The sequence below is a fragment of the Mirounga angustirostris genome, unplaced genomic scaffold (genome assembly GCF_029215605.1).
Source record: "Mirounga angustirostris isolate CCGP_5_RB_7025 unplaced genomic scaffold, mMirAng1.0.hap1 SCAF_4, whole genome shotgun sequence".
NCBI classification, from domain to species: Eukaryota; Metazoa; Chordata; class Mammalia; order Carnivora; family Phocidae; genus Mirounga; species Mirounga angustirostris.
This window is the reverse complement of record NW_026991712.1, coordinates 154322232-154348850: the sequence shown is the minus strand read 5'-3', so window position 1 is coordinate 154348850 and position 26619 is coordinate 154322232. Positions and strand designations below refer to the sequence as shown.

General features: G+C 38.9%; 1 protein-coding gene across 14 annotated transcripts in view; it reads left to right on the top strand.

The window, feature by feature from the left end:
* MAST2 (microtubule associated serine/threonine kinase 2) overlaps positions 1-26619 on the top strand; it is a 219630-nt gene that overhangs the window by 18500 nt on the left and 174511 nt on the right. For 13 of the 14 annotated variants that reach the window (XM_064589222.1, XM_064589220.1, XM_064589219.1 and 10 more), the window contains exons 2-3: positions 17240-17387; positions 20845-20987. In XM_064589222.1, coding sequence (XP_064445292.1) covers positions 17240-17387; positions 20845-20987 — 291 coding nt within the window. Of the gene's footprint in view, positions 1-659; positions 914-17239; positions 17388-20844; positions 20988-26619 lie in introns of all 14 variants that reach the window. The other variant, XM_064589223.1, reaches the window with a different exon arrangement.

Genomic DNA, 26619 nt, shown 5'->3' with positions numbered 1-26619 from the left:
TGCATCTCCCTATAGGTTAATGATGTCGAGCATCTTTTTATGTGCTTGTTGACCATTTGTATATCTTTGTTACAGAAATGTTTATTCAGGTTCTTTGCCCATTTTCATTTTATTTATTTTTATCTTTTATTTATTTTATTTTATTGATTCATTTTCTTTGCCCATTTTTAAATTCGGTTGTTTGTTGTTGAGATGTAAGAGTTCTATATTTATTCTGGATACTAGACTCTTATCAGATATATGATTTGCAGGTGTTTTCTCCCCTTTGGTAGACTGTCTTTCACTTTTTTAAAAAAATATTTTATTTATTTATTTGAGAGAGTGAGCATGAGTGGGGGGGAGGGGCAGAAGGAGAGGGAGAAGCAGACTCCCTGCTGAGCAGAGAGCTCAACTCCTGGCCCAATCCCAGGACCCCAGGATCACAACCCAAGGCAGACACTTAACCAACTGAGCTACAGGAGCCCCTAACTTTTATTTATTTATTTTTAATTTTATTTTTAAGTAATCTCTCCACACAATGTGGAGCTCGAACTCACAACCCTGAGATCAAGAGTTGCATGCTCCATCGACTGAGCCAGCCAGGCGCCCTGTTTTAGATTTTATTTTATTTTATTTTATTTATTTATTTTTAAAAAAGATTTTGTTTATTTATTTGACAGAGAGAGACACAGCGAGAACAGGAACACAAGCAGGGGGAGTGGGAGAGGGAGAAGCAGGCTTCTTGCCGAGGAGGGAGCCCGATGTGGGACTCGATCCCAGGACCCTGGGATCATGACCTGAGCTGAAGGCAGACGCTTAACGACTGAGCCACCCAGGCGCCCCTGTTTTAGATTTTAAAGAAGTAAATACAGTTACTATTAGCATCCCTTCCCTCCCAGGCCCCACCCCAGGAGGAACCACTGTCCTGAAAGTGGTGAGTATTTATTGCTGCACGAGTGAGGAAAAAAATCCATTATTAATGATATTTATAAGTAAGATGTAGCAGTATTTGTTTTTAAATTTTATATAAATTATGTATTATTGTATATATCCTTTCACTCTTACTTTTTTTCACTCAACATTGTTTTTGAGAATTATGTATGTCATAGATCAACAAACTTTTTCTGTATAGGGCCAGAAAATAAATATTTTAGGCTTTGTCATACTGTCTCTTTCATAACTACTCATTTCTGTTGTAGCATGATAGCATCTATATAATAGGTAAATGAGTGAATTGCACTGTGTTCCTATGAAACTTTGTATGTAGACATTGAAATTGGAGTTTCATATAGCTTTCATATTCTTCATATTGAGAATATTTAATGAAATATTGTTCTTTGATTTGTTTTCCAACCATTTACAAATGTAAAAACTATTTTTAACTTTCTGGCTGAACATAAATAGGCTATGGTTAGGATTTGGCCTGGCAGCTGAAGTTGGCCAACCTTGATCTATGTTAATACATTTAAATCAGTTTCATTAATTTTTAAAAGCTATATAACATTCCTTTGAATAAATGAGTTTATTCATTCTTAAAATAATGGACCCTTATGTCATTTTCATTTTCCCTGTTACAGTGCTGCAGTAAATATCCTTGTACCTATCTCCTTGTAGATACATATTATTGCCAAATTGCTTTCTACAGTGATTGTACCAATTTGTACTTTGGCCAGTGATGTTTCTCTATGTCTTTGCCAACTCTTGGTGTTATCAGGTTATTACTTTTTGTAATTTGTTAGGTTTAGATGACATGTCAGTGTTTTAAATATATTTCCCTAATTGCTAGTGAATTATAATTTGGATTTTTCCCTTATATCCATTATTTGGATTTTTTGTCTTGTGATTTCCTTATCCATATACTTTCTTGTTTTTCTTATAGACTCTTTTTTTTAAAGATTTTATTTATTTATTTGACAGAGACACAGCGAGAGAGGGAACACAAGCAGGGGGAGTGGAAGAGGGAGAAGCAGGCTTCCCGCGGAGCAGGGAGCCCGATGCGGGGCTTGATCCCAGGACCCTGGGATCATGACCTGAGCCTAAGGCAGACGCTTAATGACTGAGCCACCCAGACGCCCCTAGACTGTTTCTTTTTCTTTTTCTTACTGATTGTTATGAGTTCTTTATTAATGTCATTTAAATATAATATGGAGAAAAAGCATGCTTTGGACTAGGTTTGGATTCTCTCAGTAGCTTGGTAAGTTTGAATATGAAATAAGGATAAGAGTGTCTATTTTGCTGTGTTGTTTTCATTGTTAAATCAAGATTTAGAATTTCTTGTTTGTATTGGATCTCACTGTTTCTGTGTTTTTTATTGTGCTTGTTTTTTGTCACTGCTCTAACTTTATGCGTAGCAGAATATTCCCTTAACTTTTGTAGCAGGCCACTTGTTTTGTGATTTTTTTTCTTCTTCCTTTCCTTTTTTCTTCTTAGCCTTTTTATTGTAAAATATAACAAGTACCGAAAAGCATTCAAAACAAATGTATAGCTTAATGAATTATTATGAGATGAACACCCTTAAAACCATTGCTCTACCAAGTTAGGAAAAACAATTTTGCCAGTCACTCTAGAAATTCCTCTCCCTTTGTCCCATTTCAATCACAGCCCCACCTTCCCTCTAAAAGTAATCAGTGTCCTGACTTAAAAAGTAATAATTTCCTTGCATTTCCTTTTAAGTTTGCATCTAAAACAGTACAATTTAGTCTTCCCCATTTAAAAAATCTAGATATGGTAAAATCTTTTTTAATCTGTAAGTTTTCCTTCTATGTCTTCCTTTTCCTTAAAATTTATATGTTAAAAAACCCCAGGGCATTTGACCTATAGAGTTTCCCACAGTCTAGCTTTGACTACTTATGGTGCATTTCAAAATATTTCTGTGTCCTTTGTATTTCTTGCAAATTACAGCTGGATACAGAGGCTTCATCAGCCTTAGGTTCAGTTCCTTTGGCAAGATTATGGATGGTTGTGTGGTCTTTCAACAGGAGGCATGTAATAATATCTGCTGTTTGCTCTTTGATTTTAGCAGTTGTTGATGCTCAGTGCCAATATTCAGTAATTGGGATTGGCAAAATGGTGACACAATTCTATCATTTTGTTTTCGATCACTAGCTGGAATAACATTTTAAGGAGAGGCTTCCCTTCATCTATTATTTAGTTCTCAGTGGCATAGTACATTTAAGAAAGACTTGATTCTTTCCTTTTAAATTTACCTGGTTTTTAAGATAACGAATTGGTTCCCTGTCATCTGCAGAAGGTGACCAGTTAATTATTTTCTTATTATCAGAAAGCCACTGTCTTATTAAGTGGTTATGCACTTAAATGTATTTGTGTTTCAAACCATATGTAATGTGTTCTTGTACTAATTGAAGCTCAGATTGTCCTGTTGTCTAGAAAGAGCATTGTTCAAAGCGGGGGAAATCGGAGGGGTAGACGAACCATGAGAGACGATGGACTCTGAAAAACAAACAGGGTTCTGGAGGGTTCTGGAGGGGGGTGGGAGGATGGGTTAGCCTGGTGGTGGGTATTGAGGAGGGCACATTCTGCATGGAGCACTGGGTGTTATGCACAAACAATGAATCATGGAACACTTCATCTAAAACTAATGATGTAATGTATGCGGATTAACATAAGAATAAAAAATAAATAAATAAATAAATTTAAAAAAAAAGAAAAAGAAAGAGCATTGTTCATTCCTTAGTCTTTTGGACTTGATCCTAATAGTTTCTTTTTTTTAAGATTTACTTATTTATTTTGGGGGGAGGGGCAGAGGGAGAGGGAAAGAAGCAGACTCTCTGAGTGCAGAGCTAGACACAGGGCAGGGCTCCATCTCAGGACCCTGAAATCATGACCTGAGCTGAAAAAGTCAGTCACTTAACTGACTGAGCCATCCAGGCACCCCTTATCCTAATAATTTTGATAGTTTCCTTGCAATCTTGTGTGTCAGGCTGTCCCAGGCTCATTTTCCACCTTAGGCCTGGAATTAGCTATTTCTCTAAGAACTGATTTCTTTTTCTTTTTTTTTTTTTTTTGAGCCCCATTGAACTCACCACCCTGAGATTAAGACCTGCGCTGAGATCAAGAGTCAGACACTTAACTGACTGAGCCACCCAGGTGTCCCATGAGCTCCTGGTTTCTTTTAATGGGAAATGGTATTTTAGAACAACTACATTCTAGATCTTAAGGATACTTATTGCTATTATGTTGGTCATTGTTTCTGTAACTTTTCAGTGGATACAGTTAAGAAATACATAACTACATTGTCAGTTAACAGTATGTTTGCAAAGAACTACAGAGATTTTTTTTTTTTTAAAGATTTTATTTATTTATTTGACAGAGAGAGACACAGCGAGAGAGGGAACACAAGCAGGGGGAGTGGGAGAGGGAGAAGCAGGCTCCCTGCAGAGCAGGGAGCCCGATGCGGACTCGATCCCAGGACCCTGGGATCATGACCTGAGCCGAAGGCAGTCGCTTAACCAACTGAGCCACTCAGGCGCCCCTACAGAGATTTTTTAAAAAAAATTAATCTCCTGTATATTACATTAGTATTTCTTCTCTTCTGTACCAAGAATCATATTCCCAAAGATTCAGGGGGTGAAAGAATTGAGTGTTGGGGAATGTCATCGAAAAGATGCGACTGCCAGTTTACCTGTGAGCTGGACCTGTGCTCTGGGAGGCTCCTTACTCTCACCCCTGTCCTTGGAATGTGGGTTCCACTTGCCTTTCTTGCTCCCAGAGGCAGGTCCAAGGAAATATAGCCTTGAGGTAGTGATGTAGTGTTGAAAACACCTGCATGGCATACGTGACTACATCTTGTTAAGGCCTCTATAAAGCAAGATCTGGCGGGCAAGTGTGGGGATCCATTTTTCTTGCTGTTCCCAAGACAAGCCTCATATGTAAGTTCCCTTTGCTTATTAATACTGCCACCTACCAACTTGGGAGTTCTCTCTCTTTCTTCTGCCTCTCCCTGCTCTCTGAGTACAGGGGCCAGTTTCAGATTACACCCAGGAAACTTCTGAGAGGGTTTTGAACCAACAATTAGAATATTCAGGAATTATTTAATTACTTTGTCATACGTTAAATATATGTCTCTAATGGCAATACTAATATACTACCACCAATGATGATTAATGAGAACTGTTAAATTTTTTTCTATAAGCTATCTCCATCTTCCCCCTTCCATTTTGTGGTCGACCTATATCTACACTTTCAAATTATATAGCCATTATGTACTATACTCTCCCTTTTAATGTACATTTATTCATTCTACAAATGACTGCATATTTAATGCTAATCACCATGTTGATATCACTCTAGTTATTTTGATTGTATGAATCTTCTTCTCTAGTGGATTCCTTAGGAAGGGCCTATTGGAACAATATTCAGTTATTTATTTTTTTTTTTGAAAGATTTATTTATTTGACAGAGAGACACAGTGAGAGAGGGAACACAAGCAGGGGGAGTGGGAGAGGGAGAAGCAGGCTTCCCGCTGAGCAGGGAGCCCAATGCGGGGCTCCATCCCAGGACTCTGGGATCATGACCTGAGCCAAAGGCAGACGCTTAATGACTGAGACACCCAGGTGCCCCCAGAGTTATTTTATATTGATAGTTTGCCTGTGCCTTTTACCTTGAAGGTTATTTATCCTGGATATAAAATCCTTGGCTCACATTGTCTTTCCTTGAGTATCATATATGCAACCCTGTTTTTCTTTCATGCATTGTTTTTCATTTGTACAATTTGAGCATATTTAAGACAGGGATTTAAAGTTTACTACTAGAGGGGCGCCTGGGTGGCTCAGATGGTTAAGCGTCTGCCTTCGGCTCAGGTCATGATCCCAGGGTCCTGGGATCGAGTCCCGCATCAGGCTCCCTGCTAGGCGGGGAGCCTGCTTCTCCCTCTGCCTCTGCCTCTCTCTCTGTCTCCCTGACTTTCATGAATAAAAAACAACAACAACAAAAACATTTAAAGTTTACTACTAGGTCTAATGCTGGGCTTCCTCAGGCATGGTTTCTGTTAATTTATTTTGATTCTTTGAATGGGCCATACTTCATTTCTTTGTATGTCTTGTGCTTTTGTTGTTGTTGTTGAAAAATGGACATTTGAATATTGGTAGCTCTGGAAATCACCTTCTCCCCTTTCCCTAGAGTTTGTTGTTTTTTGATTGTTGAAGGCTGTAGTTGTCCATTTATCTAGTGAGTTTTCTCAATTTTTTTTTTTTCAGAAATTGAATTCCTTGCTCTCTGTGATACTGAAGTCTCTGTTCCTTAGCTTGTGGGTTTTTTTTTTTTTAAGATTTTATTTATTTATTTGACAGAGAGAGACATAGCAAGAGAGGGAACACAAGCAAGGGGAGTGGGAGAGGGAGAAACAGGCTTCCCGCGGAGCAGGGAGCCCGATGCAGGGCTCGATCCCATGATCCCCCTGGGATCATGACCTGAGCGGAAGGCAGACGCTTAACGACTGAGCCACCCAGGCGCCCCTTAGCTTGTGTTTTGATGGAGATTTCCTTGGTCACCTGGAGCTAAAAACAAACAAACAAACAAACCTCCTAGAGGGTCTTTGCAGATGGACTTTGTGCTTAGCCAGACTAGAGATCAGGCTGAGATGAAAGCTTAAAGTCTTTTCAGGTCTTTCCTGAACGTGCATTTTGCCCTGCCCTGGGCTTTCTTTCTTTTTTAAATTTATTTATTTAATCTCTACACCCAACGTGGGGCTCAAACTCACAGTCCTGAGATCAAAAGCCCATGCTCTTACCACTGAGCCAGCCAGAGGTCCCTGCCTTGGGTTTTCTAAATTATCCTATATACACAGGTATTTTTAGTTGCCTTAATTTCCTAAAGAAACTCTCCTCTTTTCCTCCCAGACTTTATGCAGTCTCTTTTATGTCTCATTTATAATCTTTTGGCCCAGGTCTCTGTGGGTGGTTGGATCACTTCACAGTGTTTTTGAGCAATGCCTTCTGCTTTTCCATCATGAACAGGTTTAGAGTTAGGTGAAATAAAGTTGTGCCTTGTGTCAGTCCTTCAGGTAGCCCCAGACAAGTTAGAACAGATATAAACAATAATTTGCAAATAAGGTCTGTTGTGCTCCTTCTGGAACCAGGGACCAGGTTCCTGCACTGGAAACACCAGCTGACATCTGCAGACCATATCTAGGAGTGGGTGGTCAAGGGCAAGTGAAAATGCCACAAAGCTTTCCTACTATTATTTTTTTAAAAGATTTATTGATTTATTTTAGAGAGAGAGAATGAGCTCGTGTGTGTGCACGAGCGGGGTGGAGGGGTAGAGGGAGACAGAAAGGGAGAGAGATTCTACGGCAGACTCCCTGCTGAGCGCAGAGCCCAAAGTGGGACTGGATCCCTCGACCCTGAGATCATGACCTGAGCCGAAACTAAGAGCTCAACGCCCAACCAATGGAGCCAACCAGCCTCCCCGCTTTCCTACTATTTTTAAGTTGACTTCTTGATTTAGCATTTTCTTCGTTGTAAACCTTTGACTATTTTCCAGAATTCTGACAAAGGTAGTTCTGACACTTTCTGCTTGTTTTTCAGTTGTTTCTGTGTGAGGATGTTAGCTTGCAGCTGTGGGGTTTTTGTTTGTTTTTGTTTTTGCTGACGTTGCCTCTCATTTGATTTTTTTTACCTCATTTGATTTTAATTTTTGTTTCCCTCATGATAAATGATGTTGAGGATTGTTTCGTGTGTTCATTTGCTGTAGTTGCCTCTTGTTTAAGTGTCTATTCAGTCTTTCACTCATGTTTTTTATTGGCTTATGTGTTTTCTTATTATTGAATTTTGAAAGATCTTTCTATATACTGAATGCCAGTCCTTTCTCACATGTGTTTTGCAAATATTTTTTTCCTTGTGTGTGATTTGTTTTCATTTTTTAACAGTATCTTTTCAAGAGTAGTAGTTTTTAAATTTGATGAAGTCTAATTTATAAATTTGTTCTTTTTAAACTTGTGTTTTGTATCTTATCTAAGAACTCTAAAAGTAACAAAAATTTACTCTTGTATTTATTTTCTTCTGAAGTTTTATACCTTTAGATTTTATAGTTTGACTCATGATCCATTTAGAGTTAATTTTTGTCTGTGCTTGATAATGCTTGAGGTATGGGTCAAAGTTCATGTTATATATATATATATATATATATATATATAGATAGATAGATATATATAGATACATACATATAGATAATCAAGCAAAGGTTTTTTGACAGGGATTAAGAGGATGGACTTTGATTAGTGTGGCACCTGGGTTTGACTCTTGGTAGGGTAGGTAGATCAGGAAGACTCTGCCACAAGGTATAGAATTCTTTTCACCTACCAGTCCGCTAAATGAAAGTAGGTTCTTGGTAAATGCTGCAATAAAGTCAATTCACCTGTATTAAGTGAATTTTTTTTTTTTTAAGATTTTACTTATTTATTTGAGACAGAGAGAATGAGAGACAGAGAGCATGAGAGGGAGGAGGGTCAGAGGGAGAAACAGACTCCCTGCTGAGCAAGGAGCCCGATGCGGGACTCGATCCCAGGACTCCAGGATCATGACCTGAGCCGAAGGCAGTCGCTTAACCGACTGAGCCACCCAGGCACCCCTTAAGTGAAATTTTTAAAGGGCAGAATTAGAGGTGCCTGGGTGGCATAGTTGAGCCTGAAACTCACAACCCTGAGATCAAGACCTGGGCTGAAATCAAGAGTCGCAGGCTTAACTGACTGAGCCACCCAGGTGCACCATATCTTTTCTTTTTTTTTTAAATCTTGATGCTGGTTACATGGGTATGTTTAACTTGTGAAAATTCATTGAGTTTCTTGCTTGGGTATGTGTACTTTTCTGAGATGAGTAATATACTTCAGTAAAGTTAAAAAGACATACTAATTTAAAAGTTAAATATCATATCCAATTTAATTAATATTTTCTTCCCTTTGCAAGGTTTTGACAGGAGAGACTTGGAATAAGAAGGGGCATGATTTGCTTTTATTTTTCTTTTCTGTTTTCTGACTTTTTTTTCTTTGGTATGTTATAGGGAGTATTGGTACTGATCTTAATTGGTACTGATCTAGTCCTGTATTGGTGGTTATTCCTTTTCTGGCTAAGACTAATTGCTCATTCATACACTGTAGCAGGCATCCCAGTGCTGGCTCTCTGATGTAGCTCATTTGTAAATTATTTTGGGGATGAGACCTTTCCCTCCCCATCCTGTCTTCATATGGAATATTATTTCAGCTTGATATCTTCCAGGTCTTCCTTACTTTCCTGTGTTCTCCTCAACGATTTTGATGGATTCCTGTCTCACATTTAGGTCTTTCATCCATTTTGAGTCTATTTTTGCATATGGTGTAAGAAAATGGTCCAGTTTCATTCTTCTGCATGTGGCTGTCCAATTTTCCCAACACCATTTGTTGAAGAGACTGTCTTTTTTCCATTGGACATTCTTTCCTGCTTTGTCAAAGATTAGTTGACCATAGAATTGAGGGTCCATTTCTGAGCTCTCTATTCTGTTCCATTGATCTATGTATCTGTTTTTGTGCCAGTACCATACTGTCTTGATGATGACAGCTTTGTAATAGAGCTGGAAGTCCAGAATTGTGATGCCACCAGCTTTGCTTTTCTTTTTCAACATTCCTTTGGCTATTCAGGGTCTTTTCTGGTTCCATACAAATTTTAGGATTATTTGTTCCATTTCTATGAAAAAAAGTTGATGGTATTTTGATAGGGATTGCATTGAATGTGTAGATTGCTCTAGGTAGCATAGACATTTTCACAATATTTGTTCTTCCAATCCATGAGCATATAACGTTTTTCCATTTCTTTGTGTCTTCCTCAATTTCTTTCATGAGTATTCTATAGTTTTCTGAGTACAGATCTTTTGCCTCTTTGGATAGATTTATTCCTAGGTATGTTATGGTTTTTGATGCAATTGTAAATGGGATCCACTCCTTAATTTCTCTTTCTTCTGTCTCATTGTTGGTGTTTAGAAATGCAACTGATTTCTGTGCATTGATTTTATATCCTGCCACTTTACTGAATTCCTGTATGAGTTCTAGCAGTTTTGGGGTTTTCTACATAAAGTATCCTATCATCTGCAAAGAGTGAGAGTTTGATTTCTTCTTTGCCAATTCGGTTGCATTTTATTTCTTTTTGTTGTCTGATTGCTGAGGCTGGGACTTCTAATACTATGTTGAACAGCAGTGGTGATAGTGGACATCCCTGCCATGTTCCTGACCTTAGGGGGAAAGCTCTCAGTTTTTCCCCCATTGAGAATGATATTTGCTGTAGGTTTTTCATAGATGGCTTTTATGATACTGAAGTATGTACCCTCTATCCCTACACTGTGAAGAGTTTTAATCAAGAAAGGATGCTGTACTTTGTCAAATGCTTTTTCTGCATCAATTGAGAGGATCATATGGTTCTTGTCCTTTCGTTATGTAGTGTGTCACATTGATTTGTGAATGTTGAACCAACCTTGCAGCCCAGGAATAAATCCCATTTGGTCGTGGTGAATAATATTTTTAATGTACTGTTGGATCCTATTGACTAGTATTTTGGTGAGAATTTTTGCATCCATGTTCATCAGGAATATTGGTCTGTAATTCTCCTTTTTGGTGGGTTCTTTGTCTGGTTTTGAGATCAAGATAATGCTGGCCTCATAAAACGAGTTTGGAACTTTTCCTTCCGTTTCTCTTTTTTGGAACAGTTTCAGAAGAATAGGTATTAATTCTTCTTTAAATGTTTGGTAGAGGGGCGCCTGGGTGGCTCAGTTGATTAAGCGACTGCCTTCGGCTCAGGTCATGATCCTGGAGTCCCGGGATTGAGTCCCGCATCGGGCTCCCTGCTCGGCAGGGAGTCTGCTTCTCCCTCTGACCCTCCTCCCTCTCATGCTCTCTGTCTCTCATTCTCTCTCTCTCAAATAAATAAATAATAAAAAAATCTTTAAAAATAAATAAATAAATAAATGTTTGGTAGAATTTCCCTGGGAAGCCATCTTGCCCTGGGCTCTTGTTTGTTGGGAGATTTTTTGATTATTGCTTCAATTTCCTTGCTGGTTATGGATCTGTTCAGGTTTTCTATTTCTTCCTGGTTCAGTTTTGGTAGTTGATACATCTCTAGGAATGCATCCATTTCTTCCAGATTGTCTAATTTGTCGGTATATAGTTGCTCGTAATATGTTCTTAAAATTTTTTGTATTTATTTGGTGTTGGTTGTGATCTCTCCTCTTTCATTCATGATTTTATTTATTTGGGTCCTTTCTCTTTTCTTTTTGATAAGTCTGGCCAGGGGTTTATCAATCTTATTAATTCTTTTAAAGAACCAGCTCCTAGTTTTGTTGATCGGTTCTACTCTTCTTTTGGTTCCTGTTTCCTTGATTTCTGCTCTCATCTTTATTATTTCTCTTCTGCTGGGTTTAGGCTTTATTTGTTGTTCTTTCTCCAACTCCTTTAGGTGTAGGGTTAGGTTGTGTGTTTGAGACCTTTCTTGTTTCTTGAGAAAGGCTTGTATGGCTATATACTTTCCTCTTAGGACCACCTTTGCTGCATTCCAAAGATTTTGAACAGTTGTGTTTTCATTTTCATTTGTTTCCATGAATTTTTTAAATTCTTCTTTAATTTCCTGGTTGACCCACTCATTCTTTAGTAGGATGCTGTTTAGCCTCCATGTATTTGAGTTCTTTCCGACTTTCCTCTTGTGATTGAGTTCTAGTTTTAAAGCATTGTGGTCTGAAAATATGCAGGGAATGGTCCCAGTCTTTTGGTGCCAGTTGAGACCTGATTTGTGACCCAGGATGTGATCTATTCTGGAGAATGTTCCATGTGCACTAGAGAAGAATGTGTATTCTGTAGCTTTGGGATAGAATGTTCTGAATATATCTGTGAAGTCCATCTGGTCCAGTGTGTCATTTAAAGCCTTTATTTCATTGTTGATCTTTTGCTTAGATGATCTGTTCATTGCAGTGAGGGAGGTGTTAAAGTCCCCTACTATTATTGTATTATTGTCGATGTGTTTCTTTGATTTTGTTATTAATTGGCTTATATAATTGGCTGCTCCCATGTTAGGGGTATAAATATTTACAGTTGTTAGATCTTCTTGTTGGATAGACCCTTTAAGTATGATATAGTGTCCTTCCTCATCTCTTAGTAGTCTTTGGTTTAAAATCTAATTTGTCTGATATAAGGATTGCCACCCCAGCTTTCTTTTGATGTCCATTAGCATGATAAGTAGTTTTCCACCCCCTCACTTTCAATCTGGAGGTGTCTTTGGCTCTAAAATGAGTCTCTTGCAGACAGTATATTGATGGGTCTTGCTTTTTTATCCAATCTGATACCCTGTGTCTTTTTAATTGGGGCATTTAGCCCATTTACATTCAGGGTAACTATTGAAAGATACGAATTTAGTGCCATTGTATTGCCTGTAAGGTGACTGTTACTGTATATTGTCTCTGTTCCTTTCTGGTCTATGTTACTTTTGGGCTCTCTCTTTCCTTAGATGACCCCTTTTAATACTTTTTGTAGGGTTGGCTTGATGATTGCAAATTCATTTAGTTTCTGTTTGTCTTTGAAGCTTTTTCTTTTTTTTTTAAGATTTTATTTACTTATTTGACAGAGAGAGACACAGTGAGAGAGGGAACACGAGCAGGGGGAGAGGGAGAAGCAGGCTTTCTGCTGAGCAGGGAGCCCAATGTGGGGCTCGATCCCAGAACCCTGGGATCATGACCTGAGCCAAAGGCAGATGCTTAATGACTGAGCCACCCAGGCACCCCTGTCCTTGAAGCTTTTTATCTCTCCTTTTATTATCAGCGACAGCCTAGCTGGATAAAGTATTCTTGGCTGCATATTTTTCTCATTTATTATCCTGAATATATCATGCCAGTCCTTTCTGGCCTGCCAGGTCTCTGTGGATAGGTCTGCTGCCAATCTAATGTTTCTACCATTGTAGGTTACAGACCTCTTGTCCCAAGCTGCTTTCAGGATTTTCTCTTTGTCTCTGAGATTTGTATGTTTTACTATTAGATGTTGGGGTGTTGACCTGTTTTCACTGATTTTGAGGGGGGTTCTCTGAGCCTCCTGGATTTTGATGCCTGTTTCCTTCCCCAAATTAGGGAAGTTCTCTGCCATAATTTGCTCCAATATACCTTCTGCCCCCCACCCCTTTCTTTTTCTTCTGGGATCCCAATTATTCTAATGTTTTGCTTTGTGGTATCACTTATCTTGAATTCTCCTCTCATGATCCAGTAGTTGCTTATCTCTCTTTTTCTCAGCTTCTTTATTCTCCATCATTTGGTCTCCTGTGTCACTAATTCTTTCTTCTGCCTCATTTATCCTAGCAGTTAGAGCCTCCAGTTTTGATTACATATCATTAATAGCCTTTTTTGATTTCAACTTGATTAGATTTTATTTCTCCAGAAAAGGATTCTCTAGTGTCTTCTATGTTTTTTCCCCAAGCCCAGCTAGTATATTTATAATCGTTATTCTGAACTCTAGTTCCAACATCTTACTAATGTCCATATTGATTAGGTCCCTGGCAGTCGGTACTGCCTCTTGTTCTATTTTTTGAGGTGAGTTTTTCCGTTTTGTCATTTTGTCGAGAGAAGAATAGATGAATGAGAGAACAAAATGCTGAAAGGGTAACAACGACCCCAGAGAAATACACATTAAACAAATCAGTAGAGTCCTGAAACTGGGGGGAAAAGAAAAAAGAAGAAAAGAAAAAAAAAGTAGAATATGATCAGGCTGGTGAATAGAACAGAGCCATACACTGGATTTTGGGTGTATTTTGGTCTGTTAGAAGAAACTGGATCCCAAAATTTTAAAGAAAGAAAAACATATATATATATATATAAAATACATAATATACACACACACAAAAAATAAGGTTAAATACAATGAAGGAATGGGATACGACTAAAAATTAAAATGAAAAAAAGATTTACAAAAGGAATTGATAAGAAGTTGGTTGAAAAAAGAAAGAAGAAAAATTAAAAAAAAAAAAAAAGAATTTTGATCAAGCTGGTGAATAGACCAGAGCCATACACTAGATTTTGAGTATATTTTGGTCTGTTAGAAGAAACCGCATCCCAAAACTTTAAAGAGAGAAAAACACGCATATATATATGTAAAATATACATATATATAATATACATATACACACAAAAAATAAGGTTAAATACAGTGAAGGGATCAAATATGACTAAAAATAAAAATTAAAAAAGATTTTAAAGGAGTTGATAAGAAGTTGGTTGACAAAGGAAATAACAATTCAAAAAAAAGAAAAAGAAAATTCGAAAATTAAAGTTGAAAGACTAAAGAATCATGGAGAAAAAGCCATGAATTCTGTGTGTTTTATTCCCCTAGCACTGGAATTTTGTAGTTCTCATTGATCAGTCAGCTTGGTCTTGGCTGGATGGTCTTGCGGATCTTCTGGGGAAGGGGCCTGTTGCAGTGATTCTTAAAAGACTTTGCCCAAGGTGGAATCGAGCAGCCGTTGCCTGGGGCCAGGCTAAGGAATCTGCTTGGCTTTGCCTGGTAGCTTTTGTTCCCTGAAGGCTTTCCTTACAGCTTTGGAGGATGAGAATGAAAATGGAGGCTTTTCCAATCTCTGCCCCAGAGGAGCCGAGAACTCGGGGCCCCACTCCTCAGTGCACCCCCAGAGAAAAGCAGTCAATCCCTCCTGTCTCCCTGGTCTCTGGCCGCACTCCGTGCTCACCCGGCCTGTGACCCAGCATTTCTATCTCTGGTACTCGACCCTGTTTGGAGTCTCCAAACCCAGCAGATCCCCGTAGTGCGCTCCTGTACTGCTCCTCCCTGGGCAGGGGGGGTGGGGGAAGGGGAATCTCCCTGAATCTGCTGCTTGTTGGGTCCCTGCTCAAAGAGTAGTGGCCCGACCGTGCCGGGTATCACGGTTTATGGAGACTCTGAGCCGGCTTCCCTGCTCCGATATCTGGGAGCTCTGCCGCACTCAGGCACCCCTCATCTTCCTGTGACCACAAGGGTCCTGAGACCACAGTGTCCCAGTGAGGGTTCCACCCCCCGCTTAGCCACTGGAGTGGAGTCCCTCAGCGGAGCAGACTTCTAAAAGTTCCAGTTTTGTGCTCTGCTGCTCTATCACTTGTCAGTAGCGGCTTAAGGAGGCTCCCTCCCCCCAGGGTCTATCGTTTGGAATATTTCCTCAGATTCACTTCTCCACATGTCCTACCTTCCAGAAAGTGGTCGCTTTTCTGATCATAGAATTGCTGCTATTCTTTTCTTCAATTTCCTGTTGAGTTTGTATATGTTCAGAATGGTTAGATAACTATCTAGCTGAATTCCTGGGACCAGATGAAATTTAGGTCTCCTACTCCTCTGCCATCTTGTACTCCTCCCCCAATTTACTATCAACTAAAAAAATACTGTTCCTTGTTTCTTCTGTTATTTTTCTTTAACTTAACTTTTCTTTTTTATGTGTGGGCATTTATAAATTATATTCTGGATAGCCACTACCAACCAATACTGGCACTTTCTCATGTTTGTGAACCCACCAATCACACCGAATGACCTTAGAGAGTTGGTTTTTTTTTTTTTTTAATCTTAAGGATGTTGGCATTTTTCCATTCTTTTCCCCCCTGTGGCTTTTACTATTTACTTGAGTCTTGTTCTTCAAACAGCAGGTAACACAGATTTTAGTTGTTTCTTTTTATGTTTCTCATTTTGTCTTCCTACTGTCCATATCACTTTGATGTGCAACTTGTCTGTGTTTGTTATAGCTTCCGTTATTGAAATATGAAAGATGTCTCATTTATCTTACTTTTTTCAAAATAGTTTTTTATTTTTTGACTTTTAAAAAAATATTTATTTATTTGACAGAGAGAGAGATAGCAAGAGCAGGAACACAAGCCGGGGGAGTGGGAGAGGGAGAAGCAGGCTTCCCGTGGAGCAAGGAGCCCCATGCGGGGCTCAATCCCAGGACCCTGGGATCACGACCTGAGCTGAAGGTAGACGCTTAATGACTGAGCCACCCAGGCGCCCCAAAATAGTTTCTCTTTTAATGCTGCCAGTTAGGTGAGCATTTGCTTCAAAATGTCTGAAAAAAATTTTTAAGATTTTGTTTATTTATTTTAGAGAGACAGAGATAGTGGCAGAGATAGAGAGAGCACAGCCAGGAGGAGAGGGAGAAACAGGCTCCTTGAGCAGGGAGCCCAACATGGGGCTTGATCCCAGGACCCTGGATCGTGACCTGAGTCGAAGGGAGAAGCTTAACCGACTGAGCCACCCAGGCACCCCCAAAATGCTGAATCTTGATGATATGTTGGACACTGCTTACTGAGTGAAAAGGAGCAGGCATTGGGATGGAGTAGGATGAACTGGATTAAAATAAAGACAAAAAGGAGGCCCTCTCAATGTTTCATATTGTCTGCATTTTCTCCATAGTACTTCATGCTTTTTCATTGAAATATATTTAGCTCCTATCATAGACCTATAAGGAAAGCTCTACATTTTATTTTAGCATTAATTGAATGTTAGAGGCATTTCTAACTTTGTATAACAGGTAAAGGAAGGTCTGCTATTTATCATTTTTAAAAAACTAAAATAGGCTTTTCTTTACTGGATATAGGAAGAGTGAATAGGAGGAAAAAAGTAAATAAACATAACTAGACATATACTCATTGTGGAAGAAGACTTATTTTTTTACTTTATTTTTTATTTATTTTTTTTAGAGGGGGGCAGAGAGAGAAGGAGAGGGTGGGGGAGGGGCAGAGGGAAAGGGAGAGAGAGAATCTCAAGTCAATTCCCTGCTGAGTGTGGAGCCTGACTTGGGGCTTGATCCCATGACCCTGAGATCAAGACCTGAGTCAAAACTAAGAGTTGGATGCTCAACCGAGCCACCCAGGTGCCCCTTTGACTTTTTTTTTTTTTTTAAGATTTTATTCATTTATTTGACAGAGAGCACAAGTAGTCAGAGCAGTAGGCAGTGGGAGACGCTCGCTGAACAGAGAGCCTGATGTGGGGCTTGATCCCAGGACCCTGGGATCATGACCTGAGCTGAAGGCAGACATTTAACCGACTGAGCCACCCAGGTGCCACCCTTTGACATTTTATAATCAGTGTCCCACAGCCTTCATAGCATACCCAAACAGCTTTTACTAAGAAGTATGTTTCTGGCTTTAGCTGTTGAGGAGAAAGTGTAAAATGCTGGCACTTTTTAACTGCAATGAATGTTGTAGAGATGTTTAATACAAAGTCCTTACACTTTCAGAAAAGACATTACAGACTTATATTTTACCTTTTTTTTCTTTGAAGGATGTCATAGCTGGACTTAGTCCCCTGCTTTTTAGGAAGCTCAGTAATCCTGACATATTTTCATCCACCGGAAAAGCTAAACTCCAACGGCAACTTAGTCAGGATGACTGTAAGTTGCGGAGAGGAAGCCTGGCCAGTTCGCTGTCAGGTGAGTCATTTTGTTTTTTAAGAAATGTGGGACTGTGTTGTCAATATTTAAGGGTATATCAACTGACTTAGCATCTTCATGGCTTCTTCTTTGGTGGTAGTTTTGTATAGAACACTTATGGGTAAGGCCATCTTCCTCTCTTTACTGCTTCCTCATGACATCTCTGAATGGTAGCCTCCTCAACCTGCTAAATATTTTCTTGTTGACCACTATCACTGGTTATTCTCTTTGAATTTGACTTTTGCTCTCTGCTCCTTCTGTGGACTTCACATCCTTTGCTTCTTTTGATTTTCTTTTTCCGATTTTCAAAATCTGTTCCAAAGCCTGCAGTGCCTCCCCACGTTCCCCATAGAAAAGTCTTTAAAAAATTCACGGGGAAGAAATGATACAAGGAAGTCATGGTCCAAATAGGAAACAATTAAAATGTGACATAATTTTAAGCAATCAATAGAATATTAAAAAAAGAGAATCCATTTGGCCTCAGCTAAAAATACTAGATTAGTAGAGAAGAAAATATAATCCACCTGTACTTGCCAGTTGTAAATTTCTTTTTATTTTGTCCCTTTTCAGGACTGTTCCTTGGCTTTATCTTTCCACTCTTAGTGAAATTATTTTGCCAAGCATGTATTTAATCACATAGAGCCATTTTTTTGTTTTCATAGTATTCTGTTCTTTTAAGGATGTATTACCTTATAAATATTGTGTGAATAAATAGAATTTTGATTTTTGTATTAATTTTTAAAAAAAGTTTTCTTTTGTTTCTGAATCAACTCTTTTGAGCACCGAATAACCAGAATCCATTGCCTTGTTCTGAGATGCCATATCCCTTCTATCTTGTGGGGTAATTGGCTATTGGTTACTGGGTGGTACAATGTGAGAATGTGGTTATGTTTGAGTCTTTATAGATTTTCATTTAATCTGAGTTCAGCCTTACATCTTAATTTTATGTCCTCTTTGGTATCTTGCATTTCTGAGTACTGAATTTATCTAAGATTTTGTAGGGTAACCTACTCTCTCATTTAACTGTGATTTAACTGCAACCTCCTCTATGCTTATTATACCTTGTGTCTTTCTTTGCCCATTTCCATTGGTTATGATTCATCTGTTTTAGATTTCCCCAAATTTTATTCATCTCCTCAGTTAATCCCCCCTCCCTCATTATAGCCTTTGTTTGTTTTACTTCTTTATTCTCATTTACTGTCCTGGGTGACAAAAGATAAAAGTATGTGCTCAGTCAGACATGTTTAACTGGGAATATTTTGCATATTAGCCTCTTGAATCATTGTAAGAATAATTAGAATTTTTAAGTTTTTTTTTTTTCTGAGTTATTTCTTTACTAAAGGGCTAGTGTCTCCATTTGTTTGTATTGTTCATTCTGTCTTATGTTGTTTGTTTTCCTCAAATTCTTGGCAATCCTTGGTACATTTCAAGCCCAGACTAGTATATATCCAAATGGGTTTCTTTTGCAGGTGCATAAACCTCTTTTCTCCAGCAAGCTTTTATTTTGAAGGGAGATAGAGAGATGATACTAGCCTTTGTGTATGTGGATAGGGTAAGTCAAGGAGCTAGCTTTCCTTTAGAATATATAGATGAGGAGTAGGCAGATGATCTGAGAACTTGACAACATTGGCAGAAAGAAAACAGGCAGGCTGTCTCTACTCTGGCCTTATGGGAGTTTTGAGTAGAGAACTATTATTTGTAGAGGGTTTTATGGGAAGGCTTTCCAATAAACATACATTTGCAAACAGACTTGAAAGATAACTAGATTTTTAAAAAACATTGCATTTTTTTCTGATTAAAAAAGTAAATATGCTAGTAATAAAAAATTTGAGTTCAAAGACATGAATTATGTCAAAGTGAAAAGTTCTTCTTAATCTTTACTTTCTTTTGTCTCCCTTCCTCCAACCATTTATATATACTCCATTATATTTAAATATACATTTAAAAGTTTATGTAAATATACACAAACTTTTTTTTTTTTTTTTTTTAAATAAAACTGGGGGCACCTGGGTGGCTCAGTCGTTGAGCGTCTGCCTTTGGCTCAGGTCATGATCCCAGGGTCCTGGGATTGAGCCCTGCATCAGGCTCCCTGCTCAGCTGGGAGTTTGCTTCTCCCTCTTGTGCTCCCCCTGCTTGTGTTCCCTCTCTCACTGTGTCTCTCTGTCAAATAAATAAATAAATAACTCTTTAAAAAAAATACATAAATAAAAATTGGGATCATATGCCACACACTTCCTTTCTGCTTTCTTTACTCAACAGGAAATGTTGAATATTTTTCTCTTGACTACATTTTGAGCTGCCTCATTATTTTTAATGGGTTCAGTATTTCATTATGTGGAGATACTACAATTTCTTTAAATTGTAATAAACATTTATTTTCAGTTTTATTCTGGTGAGCATTGCTAAGGTGAGCATTCTGGTCTATTTTTTCATTATACTACATTACTACAGGTGGAATGCTGGGTCCAAACATATTAAAATTTTAGTAAATTTTGCTAAATTGCCCTCCAAATAATTTGCATCACATTTTGTTTGCAATAAAAGGATATGTTGTACCAAAAGCAAAACTAAAAACTCCGTTTGCTCACACCTTTATTATAGTGGGTATTTCCATGTTGAATAGGATTTTGCTAGGAAGAGGAAAGGTTTTCAAGTGAATTGGGTGATCAAGATAAATCCAGGTGAAAATACAGAGCATAATATTGAAGTTGAGTGAGCAAATTGGTGTGGAAAAGAGTTGAAGGAGATGAGGCCAGGAAGATAATCTGGATTTATAGAGGAGGATCTCTTTAATTTTTTTAAAAGTCTGGCTAATTTTGAATAGTAGGGAGTCATCAGAAGTTTTTTTAGGGCAGGGAATGATATCACATTTATTTTGGTTAAATCACTAGCAGCAATGTGAGGAACATTACGATGGAAGAGATTGAAATAGGACTTGCACCTCAATTAGAAAGTCATTGCAATTCTTGATACTCAGTCTTTTATAAGTGACTTTCTTGCAGTCTTTCATTGGGATTAAGGCAGTCAGTCAGTCATCCTGGACTGAACACATGGAGTCTGGCCAGAGCGTTATAGAATCAGTGTTCATCTTCTGGAAACTTAAGGACCAAACTTGTTTAGAGATGCTGTCAGCTCCACTCATGTTGCATTGAGTTGGTGAGAAACTAAGTAACGTGGAAGGGACTGGAAAACTCAGCCTGCTAGGGTGGGTGCTGGCATGGTGATGGATATTACAGAGAATTTAAAATAGTCAATTCAGTTTCAGTATTCCATTTACAATTCTCCTCTCCACCAAGACAGTTGGAATTTTTAAAGGGCTACAGATTCTAAAATGAATATGGCAGAACTTCATTTTGTTTTGGATCACTATATTTTTATCCACTTGATATCATTGTATATTTTCATTAATTAATTAATAAATAATTACAAGTATATTTTCCAAACCTTGTGTTTGAAGGTAAGCAGCTGCTCCCCTTGTCCAGCAGTGTACATAGCAGTGTGGGACAGGTGACTTGGCAGTCTTCAGGAGAAGCATCAAACCTGGTTCGAATGAGGAACCAGTCCCTTGGACAATCTGCACCTTCTCTTACTGCTGGTTTGGTAAGTGTTAGTCAAGACAGTCCCTTGCTCTATGAACAAATTCTTGATTGCCATGGCCACATTTATTATTTTTCTTTTTAGGATTTGGATAGTTTAATTTTTCAAAGTAAAGTATAAAAAAAATGGAATTTAATTGAATGTATTCTGATTGCTCTCTTATGCTGTCACTGGTACTGATTATGTAGGGAGAGTCCAGAAAAAGACTCAGTATGGTTGATTGAATGAATAAATTTTCTGGGAAAGAGCTTTCTTTTTTTAAAGATTTTATTTATTTGAGAGAGCGAGACAGAGATAGCGAGAGAGAGTGCGAGAGGGGAAGGAGAAGCAGGCTTCCTGCTCAGGGAGCCCGATGTGGGGCTTGATCCCAGCACCCAGGGATTATAACCTCTGCCGAAGGCAGACACTTAACCGACTGAGCCACCCAGGTGCCCTGTGGGAAAGAGCTTTCTATTTTTTTTTTTAAGATTTTAGATTTATTTATTTGACAGAGAGAGAGAGACAGCGAGAGAGGGAGCACAAGCAGGGGGAGTGGGGGAAGGAGAAGCAGATTCCCCACTGAGCAGGGAGTCCCATGTGGGACTCGATCCCAGGACACTGGGATCATGACCCGAGCCAAAGGCAGATGCTTAACCGACTGAGCCACCCAGGCGTCCCTAGGGAAAGAGCTTTTTTTTTTTTTAAAGATTTTATTTATTCATTTGAGAGAGAATGAGATAGAGAGAGCATGAGAGGGGGGAGGGTCAGAGGGAGAAGCAGACTCCCTGCCGAGCAGGGAGCCCCATGCGGGACTCGATCCTGGGACTCCAGGATCATGACCTGAGCCGAAGGCAGTCGCTTAACCAACTGAGCCACCCAGGCGCCCGGGAAAGAGCTTTTTAATAGACAGGATTCTTAACCTTGTGAAGTTATGTTGCTTCTTTGTATAGTTCTGTGATACACATATTTAGTACATGAGGATAGGATAGTGGGCAGTTTAGTATATATTGGATGCAAGAATGAGCCTTTTCTTTGTCTAGAATTTGTATGATAGAATCTAACAAAGTTAAGCTGTGTAGTCTGAGCAGGTTGTTTTCTGCCTGTGATTGCATCTTCTACCCTTTTATCCTCAATACCTCTGCCTTTTTATTGAAGGTACCCATTGACTTCCTGCTGATCTCACATTCTTCCTAAAGGACAAGGCACACTAGTAATTTTCAGGGTACAATAACAGAAACTTGTTCCCATTAAAATATAATCTCATCTGTTCTTTGGGATTATAAATCTTTTGGGTTGGCATGTATAGATTAGAAAGCTTTGTCCATTTGTCATTCTGGGAAGTGGGGATAGGGAAATAGTCTTCTTATAGCAGGTGGGAAGGTAATTTTTGGATCAGAAGATTTCCTTATGACCTGAAGTTTGACTCTTAGGCCATAGGAAGAATCAGGAACTTTCCTGCTCCCCAACTTTTTATTTTGAAAATTTCAAATACAGTGAATACCCACATAAACTTACTTAGATTGGTCAATTTGGTTGTAACTTACATTTTGCCACATTTGCTTTATCTGTGTATGTATGTATTTTTTTCCCCCGAAACATTTCAAAGCAAGTCACAGACCTTATGATACCTCACTCTTAAGTATTTTTTTGTAAGACCAAGGACAATCTCCTAAATAACCACAATATATTATCAGATCCAGGAAGTTTAACATCAATTTAATAATAGCATCTAATAGGGGGCGCCTGGGTGGCTCAGTTGGTTAAGCAACTGCCTTCGGCTCAGGTCATGATCCTGGAGTCCCGGGATCGAGTCCCGCATCGGGCTCCCTGCTCGGCAGGGAGCCTGCTTCTCCCTCTGACCCTACCCCTTCTCATGTGCTCTCTCCCTCTCTCTCATTCTCTCTGGCTCAAATAAATAAATAAAATCTTTAAAAAAAATTAAAAAAAAAAAGCATCTAATAGAAAGACTATATTCAAATTTCCTCACTTGTTCTCAGCATGTCTATTAAAGCCTCACATCTTCCTTTTAATCTCTGGAATACAAAAACATATATATAGATTTATGTACCCTATCATAGAGATGATTAATTTAGATTTTAAAGTAATCTCTTGGGGCTCCTGGGTAACTCAGTCGGTTAAGCATCTGCCTTTGGCTCAGGTCATGATCCCGGGGTCCTGGCGTCGAGCCCTGTGTCAGGCTCCCTGCTCAGTGGGGAGTCTGCTTCTTCCTCTGCCCCCCCCTTCGTGCTCTCTCTTTCTCTCTCAAATAGGTAAAACCTTAAAAATAAAATAGTAATCTCTACACCCATCATGGGGCTCAAACTCACAACCCCTGAGATCAGGAGTTACACTGTACTGACTGAGCCAGCCAGGCACCCCCACATAATAGAGATTTTGATCCAGTGGGACTGGGGTGATCCTAGGGATCAGTATTTTCTTTTTTAGAGATTTTATTTATTTATTTGACAGAGAGAGACACAGCGAGAGAGGAAACACAAGCAGGGGGAGTGGGAGAGGGAGAAGCAGGCTCCCCGCAGAGCAGGGAGCCCGATGTGGGACTCGATCCCAGGACTCTGGGATCATGACCTGAGCCGAAGGCAGACGCTTAACGACTGAACCACCCAGGTGCCCCAGGGGATCAGTATTTTCTTTAAAGCATTATAACTGGTTCTAACATGCACCCTTTTGAGAGTTAACTGCCAGTAAAATAAAGCTGAATGTTTTATTTTTTTTTAAAGATTTTATTTATTTATTTGAGACAGAGAGAATGAGAGACAGAGAGTCTGAGAGGGAGGAGGGTCAGAGGGAGAAGCAGACTCCCTGCCGAGCAGGGAGCCCGATGCGGGACTCGATCCCGGGACTCCAGGATCATGACCTGAGTGGAAGGCAGTTGCTTAACCAACTGAGCCACCCAGGCGCCCAACTGAATGTTTTATTTTAAGATGTTGTGTTGCACAGGGAATTCCTGGACTGAGGTTGCTAGAGTCCTAGCCTAGGCCAACTGAAGTAGAGTATTTCTGAATTACTTTTTCTTTTTAAAGGCTTATTGAGATATAATTCACGTAAGATACAATTTACCCAATTAAACTGTACTCTTCAGTGATTTTTAGTATATTCACAGATGCATGCAGCCATCATTATAGTCAATTTTAGAACATTTTAATCACTTCAGAAAGAATCCCTATACCCTTTAGCTGTCACCTCTTTATCCTCCCATCCCCCCAGCCCTATGTAACCATTAATCTACTTTCTGCCTCTGAACATTTGCCTATTCTGTACATTTCATATAAATTGATTCCTATAACATGTGGCCTTTTGTGACTGGCTTCTTTCAATTAGCATGATGTTTTTAAGGTCTATCTACATTGTAGCATGAAAGTATTTCATTCCTTTTTATCACTGAATAATGTTCCATTGTATGGATATACCACATTTTGTTTGTCAGTTGATGGATATTTGGGTTGTTGCTACCTTTTTACTGTGATGAATAGTGCTTCTATGAACATTTGTTTAAAGATTTTCATGTGGACATGTTTTCATTTTTCTTGGGTATATACTTAGAAATAGAATTGTTGGGTTGTATGGTAACTCTGTGTTTAACATTTTGAGGAATGGCCAGATTGTTTTCCAAAGTGGCTGTACCATTTTACATTCCTACCAGTAGTGTATGAGGGGTTTGATTTCTTTACATCCTCACTAATACTATTGTCTGTCTTTGGTTTTAGCAATCATAGTGGGTCTGAAGTGATATCTTGTGGTTTTGATTCGTATTTTTCTAATGACTAATGACATTGAGCATCTTTTAATGTGATTATTGGCTGTTTGCAAACATTCTTGAAGAAATGTCTATTCATATATTTTGCCCATTTAAAAAGTTGGTTTATTTATCTATTTTGTATATGGATTTGTAAAAGCATTATTTCTTTAGACCTCTATTTAGTTACTTCTCTGCTCCCAAGGATCTGCTTTTTGTTTTCTACTGTGTCTTTCTTTCCTGAGCTATTCACTTATCTATAGTAACTTCAGGCTAGTTCCTCCCTTTCCATTCTCCCATCCAAGGATATTTTATGTGGCACATTTTTTTTTTTTAAAGATTTTATTTCTTTATTTGACAGAGAGAGAGATGGCGAGAGAGGGAACACAAGCAGGGGGAGGGGGAGAGGGAGAAGCAGGCTTCCCGCTGAGCAGGGAGCCTGACGTGGGACTCGATCCCAGGACCCTGGGATCATGACCTGGGCCGAAGGCAGACGCTTAACGACTGAGCCACCAGGCACCCCTTATGTGGCACATTTGCTAGTTAGTATTGAATATCTTTTCCTGCTTTGAGTTACCCCACACTGGAATATACCTGGGTACTGCCATCCCAGCTTCTGGCTGTGACATTTCTGAAGAATCTCTCCTACCATGTATTCTCATTCTTAATAGACTTATTGCTACATAGACCCAGCCTCCAACGAATTTTTGGGTCAACAGGAGTCATATATAACAAATAGTTTTAACATTTTAACATTTAATGAACTGTCGATTATGACTTGAAACATAACTAAAAGGGGACAAGAATTATTGGGGAGATAAGTTTGCTGGAGGTTAGACTTGACCAGAGTCTGGAGAATGGATAGCCAGAAGCTCAATGTAGCAAATATTTTCTTTTTCTTTTTAAAGAATTTATTTGTTTATTTGAGAGCATGTATACATGAGTGGTTGGGGGTGGGAAGCAGAGGGAGAGGGAGAGAGAATCTGAAGCTGACTCCATGCTGAGGTGGAGCCCGACATGGGGCTCCGTCTCACTACTGAGAGATCATCATCTGAGCTGAAAGCAGGAGTCAGTTGCTTAACTGACTGAACCACCCAGGCACCCCTATTTATTTATTTTTTAAGGCGGGGAGGGGCAGAGGGAGAGGGAGAGAGAGTCCTAAGAAGCCCCATGGTGCTGAGCGCGGAGCCCCACACAGGGCTTGATCTCATGACCCTGAGATCATGACCTGAGCCCAAACCAAGACTCGACGCTTAACCAACCGTGCTATGCAGGCGCCCTGCAAATATTTTCATTTTGAGGCCATCTAGGTGATAGGTGTTTATGAAGAGATTTTTAGATTTATCCCTCATTTCCTAGTACCAGTTGAGAGGATTTCTCTGAAGACCCATTTCCCCCATATATGTAGAAACCATGATTCCTGATTAGTGGCTTCCAGGGTGTATATATATATATATATATATATATATATATATATATATATGGGAAAAAACTTAGATGACATCTTGTCCAAGATTAATTTTGTCTTTAAAAAAATTTCTATACAGTTGAAAATTTAGTGTTAAAAGTGGTATGGGAGAAACACCTCTGGATTAGAACTTGGAAGAGCAAGATGTGTCTGATACTTAGCTGTCTGAATTTGAGTAAAGATTATAAACTTTTTGAGCCTTTTTTTCACATCTTTAAAATAAACTTAATTTCTGCTTTGCTTTCTCGTGAATGTTAAGTAATACCTAAAACTTTGATCTTTGTCTTTTGTATTTCTGACATGAATCCATTGAACTATATCATCATGTCTAAGACTCCATTTTTTTATCTTTTAAATTTTTTAAAAAGATTTTTTTTTAAAGGTCATCTGTTAGAGAGAGAGCACGTGCAAGCGCACAGGTAGAGGGAGGGGCA